At 37.2% G+C, this 20,482-nt stretch overlaps 2 protein-coding genes across 2 annotated transcripts in view; one reads left to right on the top strand and one right to left on the bottom strand.

Moving 5' to 3' along the window:
- The window catches only part of LOC109849824 (65-kDa microtubule-associated protein 5-like), a 7,595-nt gene extending 4,116 nt beyond the window's left edge, over positions 1-3,479 (top strand). The window contains 5 exon segments of the mRNA XM_020419707.1: positions 790-941; positions 1,418-1,505; positions 2,571-2,644; positions 2,724-2,798; positions 2,895-3,479. Coding sequence (XP_020275296.1) covers positions 790-941; positions 1,418-1,505; positions 2,571-2,644; positions 2,724-2,798; positions 2,895-3,167 — 662 coding nt within the window. The 3' untranslated portion in view covers positions 3,168-3,479.
- On the bottom strand, positions 12,499-14,543 carry LOC109850882 (WAT1-related protein At5g07050-like). The gene is made up of 7 exons (XM_020420967.1): positions 14,271-14,543; positions 14,123-14,185; positions 13,922-14,038; positions 13,528-13,777; positions 13,285-13,446; positions 13,050-13,201; positions 12,499-12,945 (listed from the first exon to the last, which is right to left on the bottom strand). Exons 1-7 carry the CDS (start codon positions 14,480-14,482, stop codon positions 12,678-12,680), a joined length of 1,224 nt encoding a protein of 407 aa, XP_020276556.1. The 5' UTR covers positions 14,483-14,543; the 3' UTR covers positions 12,499-12,677.

Genomic DNA, 20,482 nt, shown 5'->3' with positions numbered 1-20,482 from the left:
TCTTCAGATATAATTTTCCAAAACATAGGTTACAGGATTAATTTCAGTAGAATCCTCATACTTTCAAACAATCTCAGCAATAAACTCTCTGTGATTACATGTTAGTGAAAAAGTTTAGAGAGGATAGTTGTGAATATATGTAAACTCAGGGAATTCAGTTGATGTTTAACCTAGAATATATTCTGTGTAAAAGATTAATATTTTCTTTGTGTTTATTCTTTTCCAGTCATAGTGCAGTCTGAGATACACATCAGCATCACTACTGCATGGGAGTCTTTTTCCCTCCATTTCTAGTTGACTGAAAAATATTTTCACTTCATAGAACTGCAAACTTTTGTCTTGTGCTATTGAATATCTATAGCAAAAGAACATATTCATGTTCTACGATATAGATTGCTAGGAACAAGCTTACTGGGGACATGTCTGTTTCTGAAACTACAATGCTTGTAGTGTAAGTTTCTTGCATTATGGCAATATGAATAACCACATCCTAACCAATTGCAACTCATGATCTCTTAAGTCTTAATTTGCCATTTCACCTTTAAATGCTCATTCTATCTTTACTTGTTTTTCTTGATAACTATGTCCTACAAATGGAACACCATTTCTTATTTTTATTCGACTTCTTCCAGCATTTCAGCTTTTTTTTCATTTTATTGATGAATACTATATATCCACCCAATTTGTTTTCCCTTTTATTTAAATCTAGCTGAATGTTTTGGGACAGTTTAGCTTATCCCTTATATTGACTATATTTTGAAACTATTTCTCCCGTAAATGGGTTCACAGGGAAAGCTGATCTTTCGGAGCTTCTTTTGAGCATGGATGATCAGATTACAAAAGCAAAAGAACATGCTTTAAGTAGGAGAGAGATTCTAGAAAAGGTAGACAAATGGGAATTTGCATCTGAGGAAGAGAGCTGGCTTGATGACTATGAAAGGGTAACATTCAATAATACGATGGTTTTACTAACTTAACCATGTTTACATTATGCTTATTCACATGCACATTGTTGTTAGAAACAATCCCCAACTATCTCAATCTGGATAATTATGATCACATGTTTACATTGAGAGGGCTTAAGAATGAAATACATTGTCACCTACTATCATCATGGTGCCAATACTTTTGATGTTGTGTGATTCACAGGCTTAGAAATAATGGGCATGAGAGGTTCTTTTCATAAAACTCTATGACCAAGTCATAAGGGAACTTATAATGTTGTTGCACATTTAGGCCCAGGCAACCAATGCACATTTAAAGTACTCTACTGAAAAAACCAGTTTCTTTGATAAAACTTCATACAACTGTATCAAGCATACAATATTATTCATTGCCTTAGGAATGTTATATACACTTCCTGATTCTAGATTCTACAGACTTCCTTTATGATAACTCCTTTTGCACATTTTAACAGGATCAAAATCGCTACAATGCTGGCCGAGGTGCACATAAGAATTTGAAGCGTGCAGAGAAAGCCCGCGCACTAGTCAGCAAACTGCCATGTGAGCTTTTATTGCTTTTCTTCAGAAGCAAACATATACTTAAATATGATTTAACATGCCACATACTCCTGCATTTCATATCACATATAAAAAGCAATTAAATTGCTCTGTTTTTTCATCTTGCTCATGCAATCCTTTTGGAATAGACTTACCATGGATCCAGGATAATCTAGATATGCTTCTAATGTCTAAAGTACATTCTAAAGTAAATGAATTGCAGGCTAGGAAATGCTTAATTTCTTGAGAAATGAATGTGTGGGTTTTTTAGGAAAGTAGAGGTAATGTGAGGTTTGAACTGTGGATAAGGAACATTCAACCGAGTGCCACTTTCTCAATTTTCTTTTAAAATATCTAGGTGAGAAGCCAGCTTTTGGGATGGCCAGCATGGCTGGCTACAAAAGTCTTGTTTTTTTAAATATATTGTTGTATAATGTCCCAAAACTCCTGTTTGAACCTTTGCTTTATCAGTGATAATCCAGTTAATTCTTGCTTCAGTGTAAATAATTGTAAAAAGGGCTTGATGTGCTTTGCAGTTCTAAATCTTAAAATACTCTTATGATATTTAAATTTTTATTCGAGCAACTCACATAATATTTGCATGAAATTCAAGGATTTTTCCGTACTAATACTATTCATTTCACCATTCAACAAATTTACTTCGTCAGATCCTGTCAAAGGAAAAAAGGTGGAGCTTTGCATTTTTTAAGTGTGAAAATGGCTGTTTTCTCATGGCAATGATTTTGTATGATATTGTATCAATGCTATAATGTCGCCTGTTGGCAATTGTTGGGATAAGGCAATAAGGACATTCAAGTCTCCTATCTTCTATGTCTGTGCGGTTATATAGTAGTTATTACTGGGTATAGAATGCCAAGTGTACTTCATTAATACTGGAAATAGGGAAAGGCTTGGGAAGATAATAATCATTTTCTTGCATTGACTATGGATGTGTTTGTATCTTCTCAGATTGTGACAGGAAGGGAGTTTGTCTTTTTTAATTCAAAAAAATGTGCGGTACTTTGTGATTGTTAGTTGACGGTTTTTTCTTTGATTACCAACTTGCAGCTATGGTAGAAAATCTGATTGCAAAAGTCAAAGCTTGGGAGAGTGAGAAAGGAACGGAGTTTTTGTATAAAAAGGTACAAAAAAATCAGCTTTCGCCCAATCCATTAACTAGCCAGTACTAAAACCTTATAATTTTATTATTTTGGTTTTCAGGAGCCACTACTTGGAAGTTTGGAAGAATATAATCTGGTTAGGCAGCACAAGGAGGAAGAGAAAAAAAGATCACGGGTGGGATTTTAGTTCATATATTCTGAAATTAGCACCATACCCATGTTGCTTTATTATTATTTACATTAAATATTTTCATTGTGATATACTTTGCAGGAGCAGAAACGGCTTCAGGAGCAATTTGTTGCAGAACAGGAAGCTATCTATGGAGCAAAGCCAAGTCCCATGAGGCCGTTTCCTGCGAAGAAACCTCTGGGTCAGAGCTTGAGTGCCAATACAATAGCTGGAACTCCAACAAGTCGTCGTGTTTCAACTCCTTTCCCTCGACATGGACTCATGTCATCTGGCAAGGACAAAAAGGATTACAGAGGTAAAGCAGTTGGTGCAATAATGCCAGTAAACTACGTATCTCTTCCCAAAGATGCATGAGTTTGCATGGTTGCGGTGTTTTACTGACTATTTTGATACCTTAGGACTTCCTTATTCTTGCAACTTGCAAGTCATAGTGATTGTTAGATTTGTAAATTCTCGAACATTCCTGCCATTCTTTGGGTTTTCCCCCTTGATGGGCAGTGGGCAGTCTGATACTTCCATGGCTTCAGCCTCTTTGATGAGTATGAAACAACATTTAGCTTGTGAGGAACTTTATTGGTTTACTGGGTTCTTAAAGTTGTTATGAACTTTGTGCTAGAAATCTGTAGCAAGTCATTAATGCTCATTCTGTTACTAAAACCTTAAACATAATATCTCTCTTCCTTGCTCTGTAAATGCAGGATAATTATTGATTCTTGCAGACCTTTTATTAGTGTTTTTTTTCTTTTGCTAATCATCTAGCTTCATTTCGCCTCTCATGTTGCTGTTACTTTCAAATCATCAAATTGTGAGAGCTAGGTATTCAAATTAAAAGTTTGCAGACAGTTCTTTTTGGGGGTCAAGTAGGATATACTAGCATGAGACTTCTACAGAAAAGGATAAGCATATGGAAACACAATTCAGTGGTCATAAATGTTGGAAGTTTTGTTCATGAAAAGACAATTTTGCCTTTGTGAATAGTCCCACATCGGAAAATGAGATGAATAGTAAAGGGTATATTATGGTTCTCTCCTTATTGGGCTTTGAATAGTGTTTTGGGTTTTGTGGGCTTTGTGGTTCTACCACACACGCGCGCACGCCGCGCCACGCCGCGCCGCACACCTTTTTGCTTCTCAAGCCTTCATTTTTGCACGTTTTACACATTTTGTAACGGCTGCATGCGGGTAACGGAAGCAATAACCGTGCGTAACGGTCCCTTGGATTCAGCGGGGGTTACACCTTTTATCACCTATAAAAGGAGGCTTGGAGCTCATTCAGAAACACACCAACGAAGAGGAAAATCTCTACACTCTCTTCTCTCTACTCTTATACCTCCAATAAAAGATTTCGGCTACATATTTACATATTCTATTTTCTGGGCAACTGTTTTCGTCTGAGCATAAGCTCTGTGTCTCACGCCCGAGTGCAGAGGCCGGCCGATTCCGGGGGTTTTTACCGCTAGGGGAGAGAGGACAAACTGCGCCAGGGCGATAGGCGGGTCCTTAATCTTCTAGGGCAGTGATATCACGACTGCTCCCAATCAGGCCTGAATTTTCTAACTCCTTAATTTGTTTATATTCCCGTTTTAACAGCATTCTAGAAGATTAAATATATCCTTGCTGTTAAGATAATTAGTTTTAAAAATTTTAAAAAAAATAAAAAAAAAATTTACTGTTCATCGGGATTACTGTTCACCCGAATTTCATATATTTTACTTACTTGTTGTATTAGTTAATTGTTTTAACTTGTTGCATCTAAATTAGTTAAAAAAAATTTATTTCTTTGCTACTTCTGTGCTCAAATTCAGTATCTGTCATAAACAAAAAATCTTTAAGTGAACCGGTTCAAGTTTTCTTGGATTAGTTGGTGTCTAAGGAAAGGTTTAAGGGTTGCGTAAAGCGCTCTGCAAGAAACGAGGTACTTAATCGATCATTGATCAACCTCTAGTACTATCCTTACCTGGCCAAACTACCCGAGTAAAACTTTAATCTTTTCACTTTTAGAGTTTTTGGTTAAGAGCAGGTTTAATTAAGTTTCTGGTCTAGTAATATTGATAAAATTCTTTCCCAATCAGATTACATCTACCTAAACTAGTAAACTTAAATTGGACTTATGGCAATTCCTGATCATTCAAAAAGTGTCAAACCTGAGAAGTTCACCGGTGTTAACTATAAACGGTGGGCTAATCAGATGAAATACTGGCTCACTACATTAGGTCTTTTATCTGCTATTGATACTTCTGAGTCATCTACTAGTGGTTCTCAACCTTTGACTCCTGATCCTGCTCAACCTGCTCCTTCCACTTCTGGTTCTGGTGCTAGCTCCTTTTCTAGCTCTATGAAACCAGAAGAAATCAACTATCATTGTTGTCATAGGATTCTTAGTGCACTTGCGGACAACCTTTATGACATATATTATGAGTTCAAAAGTGCAAAAGAACTATGGAATGCTCTTGAAGCAGAATATGGCTATGATGATGCCGGAATTCTGCGCTTCACCTCTTCCTCTTTCAATAAGTTCACAATGGTTGATGACAAGCCCATTAATGATCAAATTCATGAATTCCTAGATTTCCTCCGTCATCTCCAATCAAAAGGAAACACTTTTACTGACGATTATAAAGTTTCCTGTTTGATTGATAAACTTCCTCCCTCCTGGTCTAGATTTGCTGGGGATCTCCGACACAAGCAAGGAGATTTAACATTAACTGAAGCCCTCAAGGCTATTCGTATTGAAGACCAGCATAGGCAAAATTCCAATACCAAGAATGAAACAAAAGCTAAAGTAAACTTGGTAGAGGATAAGCCTAAATCTAAGAATTTCAAACCCAAAGGGAAGAAATTCAAGAAAAATCAACAATCTTTCAACAAATCTTTCAACAAATCCTCCTTCAAACCAAATCCCAATTCTTCCAGCCATAAGTCTGATGAGAAGTTCTGCTTTGTCTGTGGTAGAACCAACCACATGGCTCACAACTGTTTCTTTCGGAAGAAGGAACCGGCCAAACCTGCCCCTAAAGGAAATGGATCCAACAAAGTTAATATGATTGAAATGAATCCAACCTCCTTCAGGTTAGCCTCTTCATCTCATCTTGTAAATTCTCTAACTTCTTCCACTGATTGGTATTTGGATTCCGGAGCAAATATCCACGTCTGTAATGACCGCTCTTGGTTTTCAAATTATCAGGAATCACGTGGAGGAAGCATAAGCTTAGCAGATGACTCCACTAAATCAATAATAGGAAGTGGACGTATAGAGCTCACCATGACTTCTGGGAAAGTTCTTCATCTGCAAGGCGTTTATCATGTTCCTTCTCTCCGTCGCAATCTGATTAGTGAATCTCTTCTTCTTAGAGCTGGTTATAGGATTGTAAAAGAATCCAATAAATTTGTGATTACAAAGAGTAATGTTTTCATAGGAAAAGGTTTTATCTGTAATGGCCTTTTCAAACTCAATGTAATCAATTCCAGTTCTAATGAAATTTCTGAGTCTTCTGTTATTCAAATTGTTGAGTCTTGTGATGTTTGGCATGGACGACTTGGACATGTTAATTTCCAAACCTTGCAGAGAATGAGTAAATTAAACCTCATTCCTAAATCTTCTCATGATCCCTCATCTAAATGTGAAATCTGTGTTCAAGGGAAACACACTAAAAAACCCTTCAAGTCTATAACTAGAAACTCTGAACCCCTCGAATTAATTCATAGTGATGTGTGTGACTCTAACCGAGTTCTCACCCGAGGGGGTAGGAGATATTTTGTGACTTTTATAGACGATCACTCCAGATATTGTTACACCTATCTTCTCAAAACTAAAGATGAAGTCTTAGATAGGTTTAAGGTGTTCAAAGCTGAATCTGAGAACCAACTTGACAGGAAGATCAAGATTCTAAGATCTGATCGTGGGGGGGAGTATACCTCAAATCATATGACTGAATATTGCCAAGAACACGGTATTATTCATGAGGTTACTGCTCCCTATACACCACAGTCTAACGGGGTAGCTGAACGAAAGAATAGAACCCTAATGGACATGGTGAACTGTATGTTACTCAGTTCAGGAGCACCTGAAAATCTCTGGGGTGAAGCTCTTCTTTCTGCTTGCTTCATTCTCAATAGGATTCCCCAGAAAAAAATTGGTTCTAAGACTGTAGATGTTGCTTTTATTGGATATGCACTAGATAGCAATGTTAACAGATTTCTAGTCATCAAATCTGAAATTAGTGACATATCCAACAATACCATCATTGAAGCAAGAGATGCAGTCTACTTTGAAAACATCTTTCCTTTCAAATCTAAAATCTCAGAAAATCCCAGATCATCCATTCCTTCTGATCTTCCATCTTCCAGTTCTTCTCAACCTCTTGATATTGAACCTCGAAGAAGCAAAAGAGGTAGAATCGAAAAGGATTTTGGAGAAGACTTCCTTACCTTTCTTGTTGAAGGTGATCCAAGCTCATTCCAAGAAGCAATGGATTCACCTGAATCTCCTTTCTGGAAAGAAGCCATTGATAATGAAATTAAATCTATCATGGAAAACCATACTTGGATACTCACCGACTTACCTCCAGGTTGTAAACCTATTGGTTGTAAGTGGATATTCAAGAAGAAACTCAGAGCTGATGGTTCCATAGATAAATTTAAAGCTAGATTAGTAGCTAAAGGCTTTACTCAACAAAAGGGCATTGATTATTTTGATACATATTCTCCTGTAGCCCGAATATCAACTATCCGAGTATTACTAGCCTTTGCTGCTATCCATAAGCTTATCATACATCAGATGGATGTCAAGACTGCTTTCCTGAATGGTGATTTAGATGAAGAAATCTATATGCACCAACCTGAAGGCCTCATTGCCAAGGGTCAGGAAAACAAAGTCTGTAAGCTTGTTAAATCTTTGTATGGTCTTAAACAAGCTCCTAAACAATGGCACCAGAAATTTGACAACGTCATTGCACAATATGGCTTCACTGTGAATGAATACGATAAATGTGTCTATTCTAAAGTGATAAACAATGACTATGTCATTCTCTGTCTCTATGTTGATGATATCCTTATCTTTGGAACAACACTTGAATTAATTTCAAAGGTTAAGGATTATCTTTCCAAAAATTTTGATATGAAAGACTTAGGTCTTGCAGACATGATACTTGGAATGAAAATCTCTAGAGACACTAGAGGAATATCTTTGAGTCTTTCCCATAGCATTGATAAAATGCTAATCAAATTCAACTTTCATAACTCTAAACCTGTTTCCACACCTTATGATTCTTCTATACCTTTGAAGAAGAATGAAGGTGAACCTGTCTCCCAACTAAAATATTCTCAGATGATTGGATCTCTTCTTTACATATCCAACCGAACCAGACCTGATATAGCTTATGCTGTAGGGAGACTGAGTCGGTATACTAGCAACCCTAGCAAAGATCATTGGTCTGCCTTAGAAAGAGTATTCAAATATCTAAAAGGCACAATTGACTATTGCTTGACTTACACTGGTTACCCTGATGCTATAGAAGGGTATAGTGACGCCAATTGGGTCACGGATTCCAACAGTGTAAAGTCTACATCTGGATATGTATTTCTTTTTGGTGGTGCTGCTGTATCCTGGAAATCATGTAAGCAAACAATAATTGCCAGGAGCATCATGGAATCTGAGCTGATTGCTCTTGATACTACTTGCACAGAAGCCGAATGGTTAAAAGATCTTCTATCTGAACTTCCTTTGGTCCCTAAACCCTCTCCTCCTATTTCCATTCACTCTGATTCTAGATCTACCATAGAGCTTCTAAAGCAAGTACATGTAAATAAAAAACATAACAGACATATTCAAATAAGATATAAGTCTGTACAACGCCTATTAGGCAAAGTTGTGATCTTGGACTTTGTAAAGTCTGAGAAAAATCTTGCTGACCCTTTGACTAAGGGATTATCCAGGAGTGTGGTTCTGGATTCATCGAGGGAGATGGGGTTAAGCCCATAAATGAGGTCACTGACAGCGGCAACCCAACCCTTATTTGGAGACGTAGTCCCAATGTCGGTTCAATGTGGTAGAAACAAGCTGGACAAGTGACTCTCGTGTGGAGCATCGACCTAGATATATTTATATATCATTATGTAGCATTTGCTACTACCCCTTCTCTATGGTGACGATGCTCTTATGATACAGCTGGCTAGGCTGAGTTTTACTCTTAATAAGTCCAACGCGTGTATTGTGGGGGGTATTAAATAAACAGCTGTAGTACCCTTTGAGGACTTACCTACGTGAGAGGAACCGTGATGGTCGCGGTTGGGGGGGGGCAGGGCTGACCCCTAGAAACTCTCATGAGTCGGTTTTTTGTGAGCATGGCCTTTAACGCTCAACCCGCTTAGCTCAATAGATGAAACGTATTGTGTGTGTTTTTTTTCAATACCTGATTCAAGGGGCTTAATTCAAGGCCTAGTCCATTATGTCCCTCAGGTGGCGATAAACTCACTAAGGAAAGGTTCAAAGCCGAAAGCTACCTCTCCCGAATTCACGATACGAAAGGTTGCCCAACCTATATTTATTTTTAGTCAATATTGCCTTTTGGGGGGGACTGTTGGAAACTTATTCATGAAAAGGCAATTTTGCCTTTGTGAATAGTCCCACATCGGAAAATGAGATGAATAGTAAAGGGTATATTATGGTTCTCTTCTTATTGGGCTTTGAATAGTGTTTTGGGTTTTGTGGGCTTTGTGGTTCTACCACACGCGCGCGCGCGCGCGCACGCCGCGCCGCAGCCGCACACCTTTTTGCTTCTCAAGCCTTCATTTTTGCACGTATTACACATTTTGTAACGGCTGCATGCGGGTAACGGAAGCAATAACCGTGCGTAACGGTCCCTTGGATTCAGCGGGGGTTACACCTTTTATCACCCACCAACGAAGAGGAAAATCTCTACACTCTCTTCTCTCTACTCTTATACCTCCAATAAAAGATTTCGGCTACATATTTACATATTCTATTTTCTGGGCAACTGTTTTCGTCTGAGCATAAGCTCTGTGTCTCACGCCCGAGTGCAGAGGCCGGCCGATTCCGAGGGTTTTTACCGCTAGGGGAGAGAGGACAAACTGCGCCAGGGCGATAGACGGGTCCTTAATCTTCTAGGGCAGTGATATCACGACTGCTCCCAATCAGGCCTGAATTTTCTAACTCCTTAATTTGTTTATATTCCCATTTTGACAGCAATAAAAGCTGCCCGAAAGGAGTTCCCAGCCTCAAATTGCCAGTCTGGGGACATTGCTTGTAGGTGATATAAACTTGATGCTCGCTAGCTCTAGGTTGGCCTTGGCTCATGAAATGAGCTATTTTTTCGATATCGTAGGCTACAGTAACATTAAAGTAAATTTTGGGAGAACGTTAGAGGTACATTTCGTCATCATGTGATCGTGCAGGCTAGAAGAGAGAGGGAGATAGAGACATCCTAGCAATTGCTTACGATTATTGACAAAGTGCTCCAACTTATAATGTCAGTGTGTCGATATGTTGATTGCAACATTTCTGGAATGTAGCGATCTCAAAGATCTCATTTCTTCAGTTTGCACCATTTGGCATAGCTCTATAGAAGCTAGTATTTCCATAGACTAACATGAAAAAGACGAACTGGTAAAATAAAATTTGAAAAAGACGAGACTTGCTTGTGCGAAGAACTTGAACATGAAGGTGAACAGATGATTCACCAGCTGATCTTGTAAAAAATAAAATAAGATTCCATCCATGATGCATACTCATCTTAAACACAATCTATCCGAAGAAATATCCAAAATGTAAAGCCTAGAATTCCTAATATATTAGCACAGTAGATTGGTGAGGATTCTACTGTAGCCGTAACTTCTGTGTTTCATGGGGTTGCTGTTTTCTTTAATGGGTATCCCCCTGATACTCTTTAACTTATTCCTCCATTATAACCGTTAGGCTAGGTGTATCCTCTCATTAGGATCTGTGCACGGTGTTAACAAATGGAAGAATCTCTGCACTTTTTATAATGACATAGGTTTTCACTGGAATCAATCACCAAAATTATAAATAATCACAAAGTCAATGAAGTAGACTGATTCTTCCAGATGAGAACGGCTTCATTTCTAATCCATATGAGATTTATGTACCAATTCAAGTCTATGTAACTCCCAATTTCTTTCCAGGACCACATTACCCCACAGATCCCCTATCAATTCATTCCCACTCAGACAAGGAAACATTATATGTACATATACTAGTGGAATAAAAGTTACGCTCAATAGAATGCAGAACCTTTACCTTTGGAATACAATTCTATGGATCCAAAAGCATTGGTTTATGTCATCAAAGGCGATGGCCTTGATGCAATTATATGGTAACATTGGTCATTACCATGACCCCTTGAGGATTATTGGGGTTCCCACTTTCTTTTGTTGAATGCTTATTGCTAATCCAACACACTTGCCAACCAACTGAATCTTCTTGATCCCATCTACTTTAACCCCCTCCAGATTGCAAAAAAATAAAAATAAAAATAAAAAAATCCATGAAAATCTCATACATAACTTGTTGAGATGCTGAGTTCAGAGTAATAATGAGCTTAGTTTATTTTCTTAAGTGCTTACTGATGTAGAATTTCAGTTGAGCAGATTTTTTTTAACTATGTTGTGCCTTCTGGTATAAAAATTTATTGTCTTCTGCTGTCTTTTAATCTGTTAAGAAAACAATCATTGTATATTAATCATAATGCATTTAGTTGATTTCCATGGAGGCCTGGCGTTGCCTCAAGTGGGAAATGTTTATTGTGTTCATCCCGTATCAATAGGAGACATCGATAACTACGTAGATATTGCACGCTTCATTGATTATTGTCCCCTAACAACCCTTCCTTATTGCAATCAATTCATCTGTTGTTTTTGGCTTAACATATGATGCAGCTAATTGGGAAATATGTTGTCGATAAATAGGCTCATAGGTTATAGAAAAATACAAGATATGATGTCGAAAAATATGAATATATGATATGAAGATCTCCAGTTTTGATAAGAAGTATGCCTTCATTCTGGAGCTGGTTCATTTGAGATAAACTGAGGTAAACAACCACAATATTGGAGATTATAGAAAAATCTGACGTGTAAGTGTTTAGCAAAAGCATTACATGCAAATATTGGAAAATGGTTATGTTGGAGATTATAGGAAAAATATCATCGACTGACTATATGTCTTCTGTACGTACAGCTGTTTGCTTTTCTGATATGCTTATCAAGGAATATGTTTTGAGTCATGATCCATTAGGAGCTGAACCTAAGAATAGCATATCAGAAATTTAAAACAACAGTATGAAAGGAATCAATAATATATTGAAGTAGTGTGCAATTCCTTCCATGTTTATTGCAATCGAACAACTTGTCCTCTTGATGATATGTTGGAGATTAATCTAACCAGATTATATTCTTTGATAGTTCTTAGAGGTGTTGGTTTATGTGACACAGTTTTTAAAGCATGCTTTCTTCATATTCTTCGGTTCTCATTTGTATGTCAATTATCAAGAAGGTATAATAGGCATAATTGGAAATATGGCTGCGTTCAGTTATTAACTTGCAAATTAGACATTGTAGATTTCATGGATATTATTTTCTTTTCCCTTTTGTTTTTTCCCAATAATTATTTATATGAGCACAGATAGTAGGAATATCATGATTAGGAGACGTTATAAAACTTCTTTTCATTCCACCAAAATAGGAAAAATATCACTAGATTACATATGAATATACCAAATACATGAGAAAGAGGGAGAAAAAAAGAAAAGGAGAAGGTTAAGATGAACCACCTAAAAAAAAAACCTCTCCTCTTTCTCACTCAATCCCTCTTTTCAGACTTCAAAACGTGCTAGTTCCTACTCTCTGGCTTCTCCTCTGCTTTCATGGAAACCTCGGGCATCGGTGCACGAACTTTGATAATTCCCTGGTTGGCCTTTGCCTTCTCTAGTTGAACATCATCTATTTCTATGACATCTATAAATTGCCCATTGCCTTCGATTTCCTTCATTGCTAATGGCAGAACCATTCTTTCTGCCTCTTTCTTCTCTTTGTTCTCCCTGTATTTTCCCCATAACACTGAGTAGAGCCCAGCCACAATCAATATAGACCCTAGAACACTGGAAAGCAGAAGAGATTTAGCCCATGCTTGTAGATTCAATGCTTGTAGGTTCTAAGTATGAAAAAGTTGAGCAAGCAAAAAGATCAAATTTTGGTCACTTACCCTCCGAGATAGATTTTTTCGGCAAGAATGAAGGAGCCCATGATGGCTACTATGATCATCATTAGAGGGCTAAAAGCTGAAGCAAATACAGGCCCTCTTTGCTGTATAACAAGACCTTGGACATAGTAGGCAATACTTGATGTCACAATTCCCTGTTCATTGTCATAGAGATAGAAACTTATCAGAATTCAACACAGATTAAAACTTATTGAAGAAGGATAGAGAGATAACTTACAGCATAAGCAGCAGCAAGGAGATTCATATCTAAACCAACTTTCCAAGCCGATGGCTTGTGCTCCATCACAAGAGTGACTGCAATTGCTTGAAGAGTGCCCATGAAGCAAATGAGTGTAGTAAGGGAGAGAGGGGCAGAGGAGAATGACTTCAACGTGTGAGTCTGCAATAAAACATAGCAAATGCTATAAGTAAACCAACATTTTTTTAATCATAATGTTGATTTTGTGGTATGTAAATGTACCTGAAGAATGAAGAGAGAAGCCCAAGCTAGAGTAGCAATGATGAGGAAAATCGAGCCTAGGAACCAGTCCTTGTTGGCTGACTCACTTGATGTGGACACTGGGCTTTGATGAAGATGCACGTATTTGCTCCATACCATTTCAACAATAGGTCCTTTGTAGAGAGTCATCAACATTGCTCCGGCAACTGTCACTAGTGTACCTACTACCTTGGTTTGGTATATCACCTTCTTGAGATTTATCTTCTCCATCCTAATTCAAAGCATAATTTTTTTTTTTTGATGTTATACTCACAATTGCAAGAATTATATGTATTCATGAAACTGAAGGAAACCATAATACACAACCAAGGCTGAATATGTATCATGATACTGCTTGAGCAGAACCTGTATCTACCTGAATATTACAGCCATCATGAAAGTCATAGCGGGCAACATGTTGCTCATGGCGCAAGAAAAGGTAGGGGATGTGAACTTCAACCCCGCGTAGTAGAAGTTTTGGTCTATCACCGGTCTGCAAGATTAAACGAGTTCTGTTCAGTTAATATTCTCTATAAATCAACGACATGATGCACGAAAGAAATATTTGTCTACTAACCCAAGTAGGCCAAGTACGAATATTTGCATGAAAAGGGAGAATGTTATCTTCGGACGCACTTTCCTGTTAAGGTAGCATATTATAAAGTTAGAAATTTTGAGGAAAACATTTTTAAAGTAAATATTTATTTCGTCATCCGATATTTTACCTCTCAAGAATGAGAGCGAAGGGAGCAATAGACAAGGTAGCAAAAGCATGTCTATAGACAACAAGCACATAGTGACTCATTCCACGGTTTAGAGACACTTTGGTGATTATGTTCATGCCAGCATATCCGAATTGGAGTGAAATCATCGCAATATAAGGCTTGCACAGTTGAAAGAGGTCACCACAGCATCCTGTAGCTAGTTGGCTCTCCATTGTTCGAGCTTAACTAGTGAAGAAGAAGAGGAGGAAGAAACCCAAGTTTGCTTTGCTTGTGGTGTTCTCCTAAGGAAATGGCTTGCTCCCATGTCTCCTATTTATACTCATTTGGAGTGGAACTTTGTGGGGGTGATCCTTGAAATTTTTAAACAAGTGGGCGTATCAAGTGAATATTCTGTAATGATGTAATAATTTGCAAAGGGTATTAGTATTATCCAATTTAGATACAAGTGGTGAGGGCCCAATAGCATTAGGATAGTGGTAAAGGATGTGAGATGCACCCAATTAGCTCAGAGACGGAGGGAAGAAATAGAATGGTGCGCTCTGATGCTGCAGAATGAGAGGTTCAAGAGGGTGTAAGTGGTTCACACGTGTTGGCTGTCATGTTTGATGCGGCACGGCTACCGGACTGTTTCTCCGATCGACACTTTTTGTAGTGAGAAAAGGAAAAATTGTGTTAAAGGAGCCTTCCCCTACACCAAAACTCCAAGCGATGTTCACATGAAGATAGCTTTATGACAAGAGGTATACAAGAAAACTATAAGGTTATACTTTCCTAACAAAATATTTATACCAAAATTCGCCAAGTCCTTCTGAGAACTGGACGATTTTCAAATGTGCAGATATCCTGCATCACTTATGTTTTCGATCTTATATCAGCACTTAATTCAGTTGTATGTGTTCAGTATTATAGAAGTTCAAGGAAACTGCAACTTGTTGTATATATAGTTCTGATATGAAGAATGATAATCAGTAAAACAAAGTCTTACGAAGTTGTTCAGGGAGGGAAAAAATAGGCGGGAGGATGGACAATGTACTAGAAAGGCATGAAAAGCTAAAAAAACTATGTTTTTTTAGCTAATTAAAAAAAACCATGGTATTTTTTATAATTAAAAAAACCATGGTTTTTAAGTGACGGAATAATTAATATCATACACTGTTTATTTGAGCAAGCTAATGTGATCAGATTAATCAACTGTCTGAGGTCTCATCTTTTTTCTAATCTTATAACAGGTTATACGTGTCAATGTTCTAGAGATCGTATTGTCATTATTTTACCTTATTAGGGAAAACTAGATCCCTGAATACTTCTTTATCCTGATTCTGGTTATGGAACAGTTTTCTGCCAAAAAGTTGGGATTGAATCCCAATTTCTCTCCATTAATAGCTCATTATTTTAATTTTGCACAACTCCTTAATATATAAATTATACATTCATGGTTATACACAATGTAAAACAGGAATACGAGCCAAAGAGAGTAGTGTTCCATATCTTGTACACCATCTGATTCTCACAAATATGAATCTATATACGAGATATCTTTGCCACACATCAGCAACAGTTAAGAAAACAAACCAATGATGATACCTCCACTTAGAAAAATGCATGTTTTTGTCGACAAACTCTTTAGGGCACAAGACGTATATCACCTGTAATATCAACCTGTAATATCAATTCAATCATGCCCGCTAATAGAAATTGCTACAACATTCCATTATGTTCAAATAAAAGCAGTTTTGTCAGGAGAAAAGAACCGAAAGAAAAAGAACCATTACATGCATAACCTGAATTAAAAAACGACACAAAGCTGGAAATGTAACTAATATTACATCAGCTTGAATCCAACATAATAGCTATTAGAAATCTTTTGTGGGATCCATATCTAATTAGTGAACCCTTTAGTATCATGTCAGTAGCTCATCATTCTCCACTTATGAGTTTATTGGCTGACGAACCTTTTTCATGTTACCGAGTGTTTTAACGAGTAATTGTAACATCTTGAGCTTAGTGGCGGAATTTTTGTGCTCTCTTTGAGAATTGTTATCAGATTCCCGAAAGCTGAAATATGAGATTTCTGTTATGAGATGTGTGTTAAATTATCAAAAATATTCTAGTTCTGCCTCATGTGATCCATATTTAGGGAAGTCTAGAAGAAGCTTTACTTTTTTTTTTTTTTGGTTAGCCTAGAAGTTCCTTTACCTCAATGTGTGGCTTTTATAATCTACACTCTAACTCTTGATTTTTGGGACTAAATACACTAGAATCAATTAAAGAAACATAAACTATGCTCCATATTATATACATTAGTTTCCTTTTATACGATCTATCTACAATCAGGTTCTAATCCGAATCAATGTGAGTCATGGCAATTTAACACCTGATACATCTAATCCTTATCTTATTGATCATTAAGAGCCATAAATAGTTAAAAATATCTAAGCTAAGAGCATTTTTGTGTAAAGAGATTCCCTGGCCACATTAGAAGATGGATTACTTCATCAGCTACTTGATCAGTTGAAGCAATGAAAAGTAAAGTTCTCTTTAGCAAAAAGATTTATAATTCTTATAGAGGTGGCAATTTGTACGACATAAGATATCGAATAACTGTCCAAGACTCAGAAGAGCTAAAAGTAAGATTCGGCATGCAAACATTTTGCCTATTCATGAGGAATAAAACTATATTCTTGATGGAAAATCAGTAGCAACTAGATTCTAGGCATGACATTCTCCAAAGTATATATAATTAAGGTTGAGGAAAGCAGAAACAGTGTGAATCAAAGGGAGAAGTCATCAGATTCTCAACTTGATTGGGGTTGTGATGCACATTATGATTACTGTAACACTGAACCTGTTCAGCATCCTTAAGGAATATATTCAGTTCTTGAAAGACATAATTTTTTGGCATTGAGGCTAATAAATCTTAGGAGATCTGCTTATTTCAGAGAAAATATCCATCATGACGTAAGAAATCTTGGTGGGTATCCTTGTGGTTTACAAATGGGAAAAGAGAACTTTTGATTGGGAGCTATTCAGGTTGACACAATGCAATATGAATTGTCGAGATCAGAAAACAAGTATTTCGGTTGGGGCCTACCTCCATGTACAAAAGTAACAAAATCTAGTATCTGATTATAAAATAAGTCTCAAAAACAAGTGCTTAAGGAATATGGAAGTTTTGGGGTATTCTTTGCGCATGCAGTAATATCTTGGTTTCTTTCAAAAGAATGCATGAATAGAATTTTCAATAATGCGACTACTAGCTATTCTTTAATGTATCGAACGTGCATTACTAGCAGTGTATTGATTCGACGACTGGATGAGAACCGTGGTCGATTGGTAGTAATGCGATCAAGAGTCCGGGAGAATACCAAGTTCGAGGTAGGATGACTAGCATGGGCAGGTTATCTCTGTGCTGTTACTTTTGATTGTTTCGTTAAATTCTTATTAATGAAAAACAAATGAGCATCATTTCACTCGGGGGAAAGGTGACATATATTGGACCACCAAGATACAGTCATCTACTCTCATCTTCAACGTATATCGTCACTCATGCCTTGGTGTCATAAGTGTTTGACAAATCTCCGGCCAGTGGCTGATGATCGGTTTGGTACAAGGTCATGGGAAGCCCACTTCCATGTATCCAAATAAGAGCAAAACGCGCGCGCAGGGTTTTGCAAGGGGGCAAAGGGTAGGAGGTCGACAATGGCAAATGCTAGTGTGTTCCTACAAAAAAGCTAAAGGAGATCGAGATGGGACTGCCAATTTTTTGTTTCTGGTTTGCGCTAGTGGCCTTCAAAGTGTAGGGGGAAACAATCATATAGAGGACCCTCTCTATAGTAGGAAGAAGGACGTCAAAGGTCAAATTTTAAATCCGTACAAGCATCATATGGAATCGCAATTTAAAGTCTATGCAAATAGTAAAAAACTAGTAGAAAGAATACGTGAAATTAGTCATCATTCATTTTTAAGATTGATGCCAAGATATGTTTGAACCCCTTCCTCTCTAAAGAGGTACCTCTGTACGGGAAAAAGAGTATGTAACGAGATTTTAAAGTTGATGATTGTACTGATACTTGATCGTTTGCGTTGTTATTTACAAATTGCAAGATGGACATCCTGTATGGAATTTTTTGGGGGGTTGTGGGGTTATACAAGTGGCAGTGTTTGGTTATGGTTCCCAATCCCTGGCTGATGTAACTGCAGCAAGTGATGATTGGAAGAATGTTGGGAAGTTTGGTGAGGAGATGATGCTATGCTCCTCCCCATAAAAGAGAGAGAAACTATTAAAGGAGATTCCCTTCCCCCTATTGTTTGGGGTTTTGTCGCGTTGCTTGCTTTGAATCCCACGTGGAATGCTGTCCAAAGTCATCATTGGTCTTGGGCTCTTCTATATCGGCCAATATCTACATCAAATTCCAACAAAATAGAGGGCAAGAATCGTTCTTGAATTCCAGCAGATACAGGAAGAAACAAATCGTTTTCTGAATTTGAGAAGGCCGAGATCAATTAATGAAGAGGGATTGTTTTACTCGCATCAGGACCGGTCCTGAGCATTCGGGGGCCCTAAGCAAAAACTTGAACAAAAATCCTAAAGGGGCCCTCCTATATTCAGGAGTTTTTTTTAAAAAAATAAAGTGTTGCACCCATGTAACTTTAGGGCTTCCTATATACCAATGAATGCTATAACTAATTCCAATGATCAAACACAATGTAGTTCTCCTAAGCTACCCACCTTGGCTAACGGCCTACAAATCACACCCTAACACTCTCATTCCCAAAACAAGATCAATGAACCAATAGAAGTATCACTTTATAAAGGCTCTTCTTGCATTTTTAGATGCAAAATCATTAATTACACTTGTATAATCAAGTTTCTCCACTACATTTTTCTCAATTGACAATATAACTAATTCATTCAATCTTTCTTCTGACATAGTTGATCGAATGTAAGATTTGATCGATTTTAACTTTGAAAAGCTTCTTTCAAAGACATATAGTAAAAACAAAGTATTTGACATACACTCCAAGAGATTTTAACTTTGAAAAGCTTCTTTCAAAGACATATAGTAAAAACAAAGTATTTGACATACACTCCAAGATCCAATCATCATAAGATAAATCAAAACAGAAACAAAGTATTTGACATACACTCCAAGATCCAATCATCATAAGATAAATCAAAACAGAACAAATACATACAGTAAAGCAGCTTAATTTGAAATGCACTTAGGATGCACTGCATACAACACAACCCATGAATGGAAATTAGCATACAGTTCTGCAGAGATAGATTGAAAAAATATAATAGAAAGTCAATACATGCATAGCAGTTAATTTGCCCATTGTCACGTTACAGTTGGAGCTTATAATCACACATAAAAAAGTTATAATGTGCAAGCAGCATTAAAAACAGTGTCATGTGCATAATAAAGCACGATGAAAGTTATATACCATCAAAAAATTAGCATACTGTCTGCAGATAAATTATAAACAAACAATGCAATCATTTGATGATAGTGAGGCCCTTGTTTTTTAGGGGCCCTAGGCGAAGGCCTCTCCGGCCTACCCCTAGGGCCGGCCCTGACTCGCATTAACTTTAAGAACCATTCTCATAATCAGTGTTTTTGTACTACCTACTCCGAACTTCTCTCATTACTTGCGATTTCTTTTAAAGGAAATGTTCGGAGTAAAGGAGGGGATGAGGTACATGTTTTATATTTGGGCTTGCCGACCGCTAGGACTGTCCATCCGGGCCGGGCCGGGCTGGTCCGAAAAAACCGGGCCCAGACCGAGCAAAACCGAAGCACGGACCTGGGCCGGGAGCGGACCGGGCTTCGAACCGGCCCGTTTTTTTGGTTTATTAATTTTTTTTTTTTTAAATTTTAAAAAATCTTCATAAATCATAAAATATACATAAAAATTACAGAAAATGACATAAATTTTTTTAATAACTTGAAATGATATAAATTACAAGTATAAAAAATTATAAAAATGAAAGATGATAAAAAAATAACTTCTTTGTTAATAATCAGTAAATCTTTTACAAGTATAAATTTATTTCGGAATTCGTCGCATCACAATAAATGAGTACACCCCAACTAGGTTGGCACCTACTCACCTATGTCACTATCATTTGTAATTTTTTTAAAAATAATTCATTACAAATTTAAAGCTAAGAAATAAAAATTACAATTTGATGAATATTATCTAATCTT

Source organism: Asparagus officinalis, chromosome 7, assembly GCF_001876935.1.
Source record: "Asparagus officinalis chromosome 7, Aspof.V1, whole genome shotgun sequence".
Classification (NCBI taxonomy): domain Eukaryota; kingdom Viridiplantae; phylum Streptophyta; class Magnoliopsida; order Asparagales; family Asparagaceae; genus Asparagus; species Asparagus officinalis.
The sequence above is the reverse complement of the archived record's forward strand: the minus strand, read 5'-3'. Positions and strand labels throughout refer to the sequence as shown.

Coding starts and splice junctions, on each gene's coding strand:
- LOC109850882 (XM_020420967.1), bottom strand. CDS start 14,482: ATGGAGAGCCAACTAGCTACAGGATGCTGTGGTGACCTCTTTCAACTG. Junction 14,186..14,270: donor TTCGCTCTCATTCTTGAGAG/GTAAAATATCGG, acceptor CTACCTTAACAG/GAAAGTGCGTCCGAAGATAA. Junction 12,946..13,049: donor GAAAAAATCTATCTCGGAGG/GTAAGTGACCAA, acceptor TCTGCTTTCCAG/TGTTCTAGGGTCTATATTGA.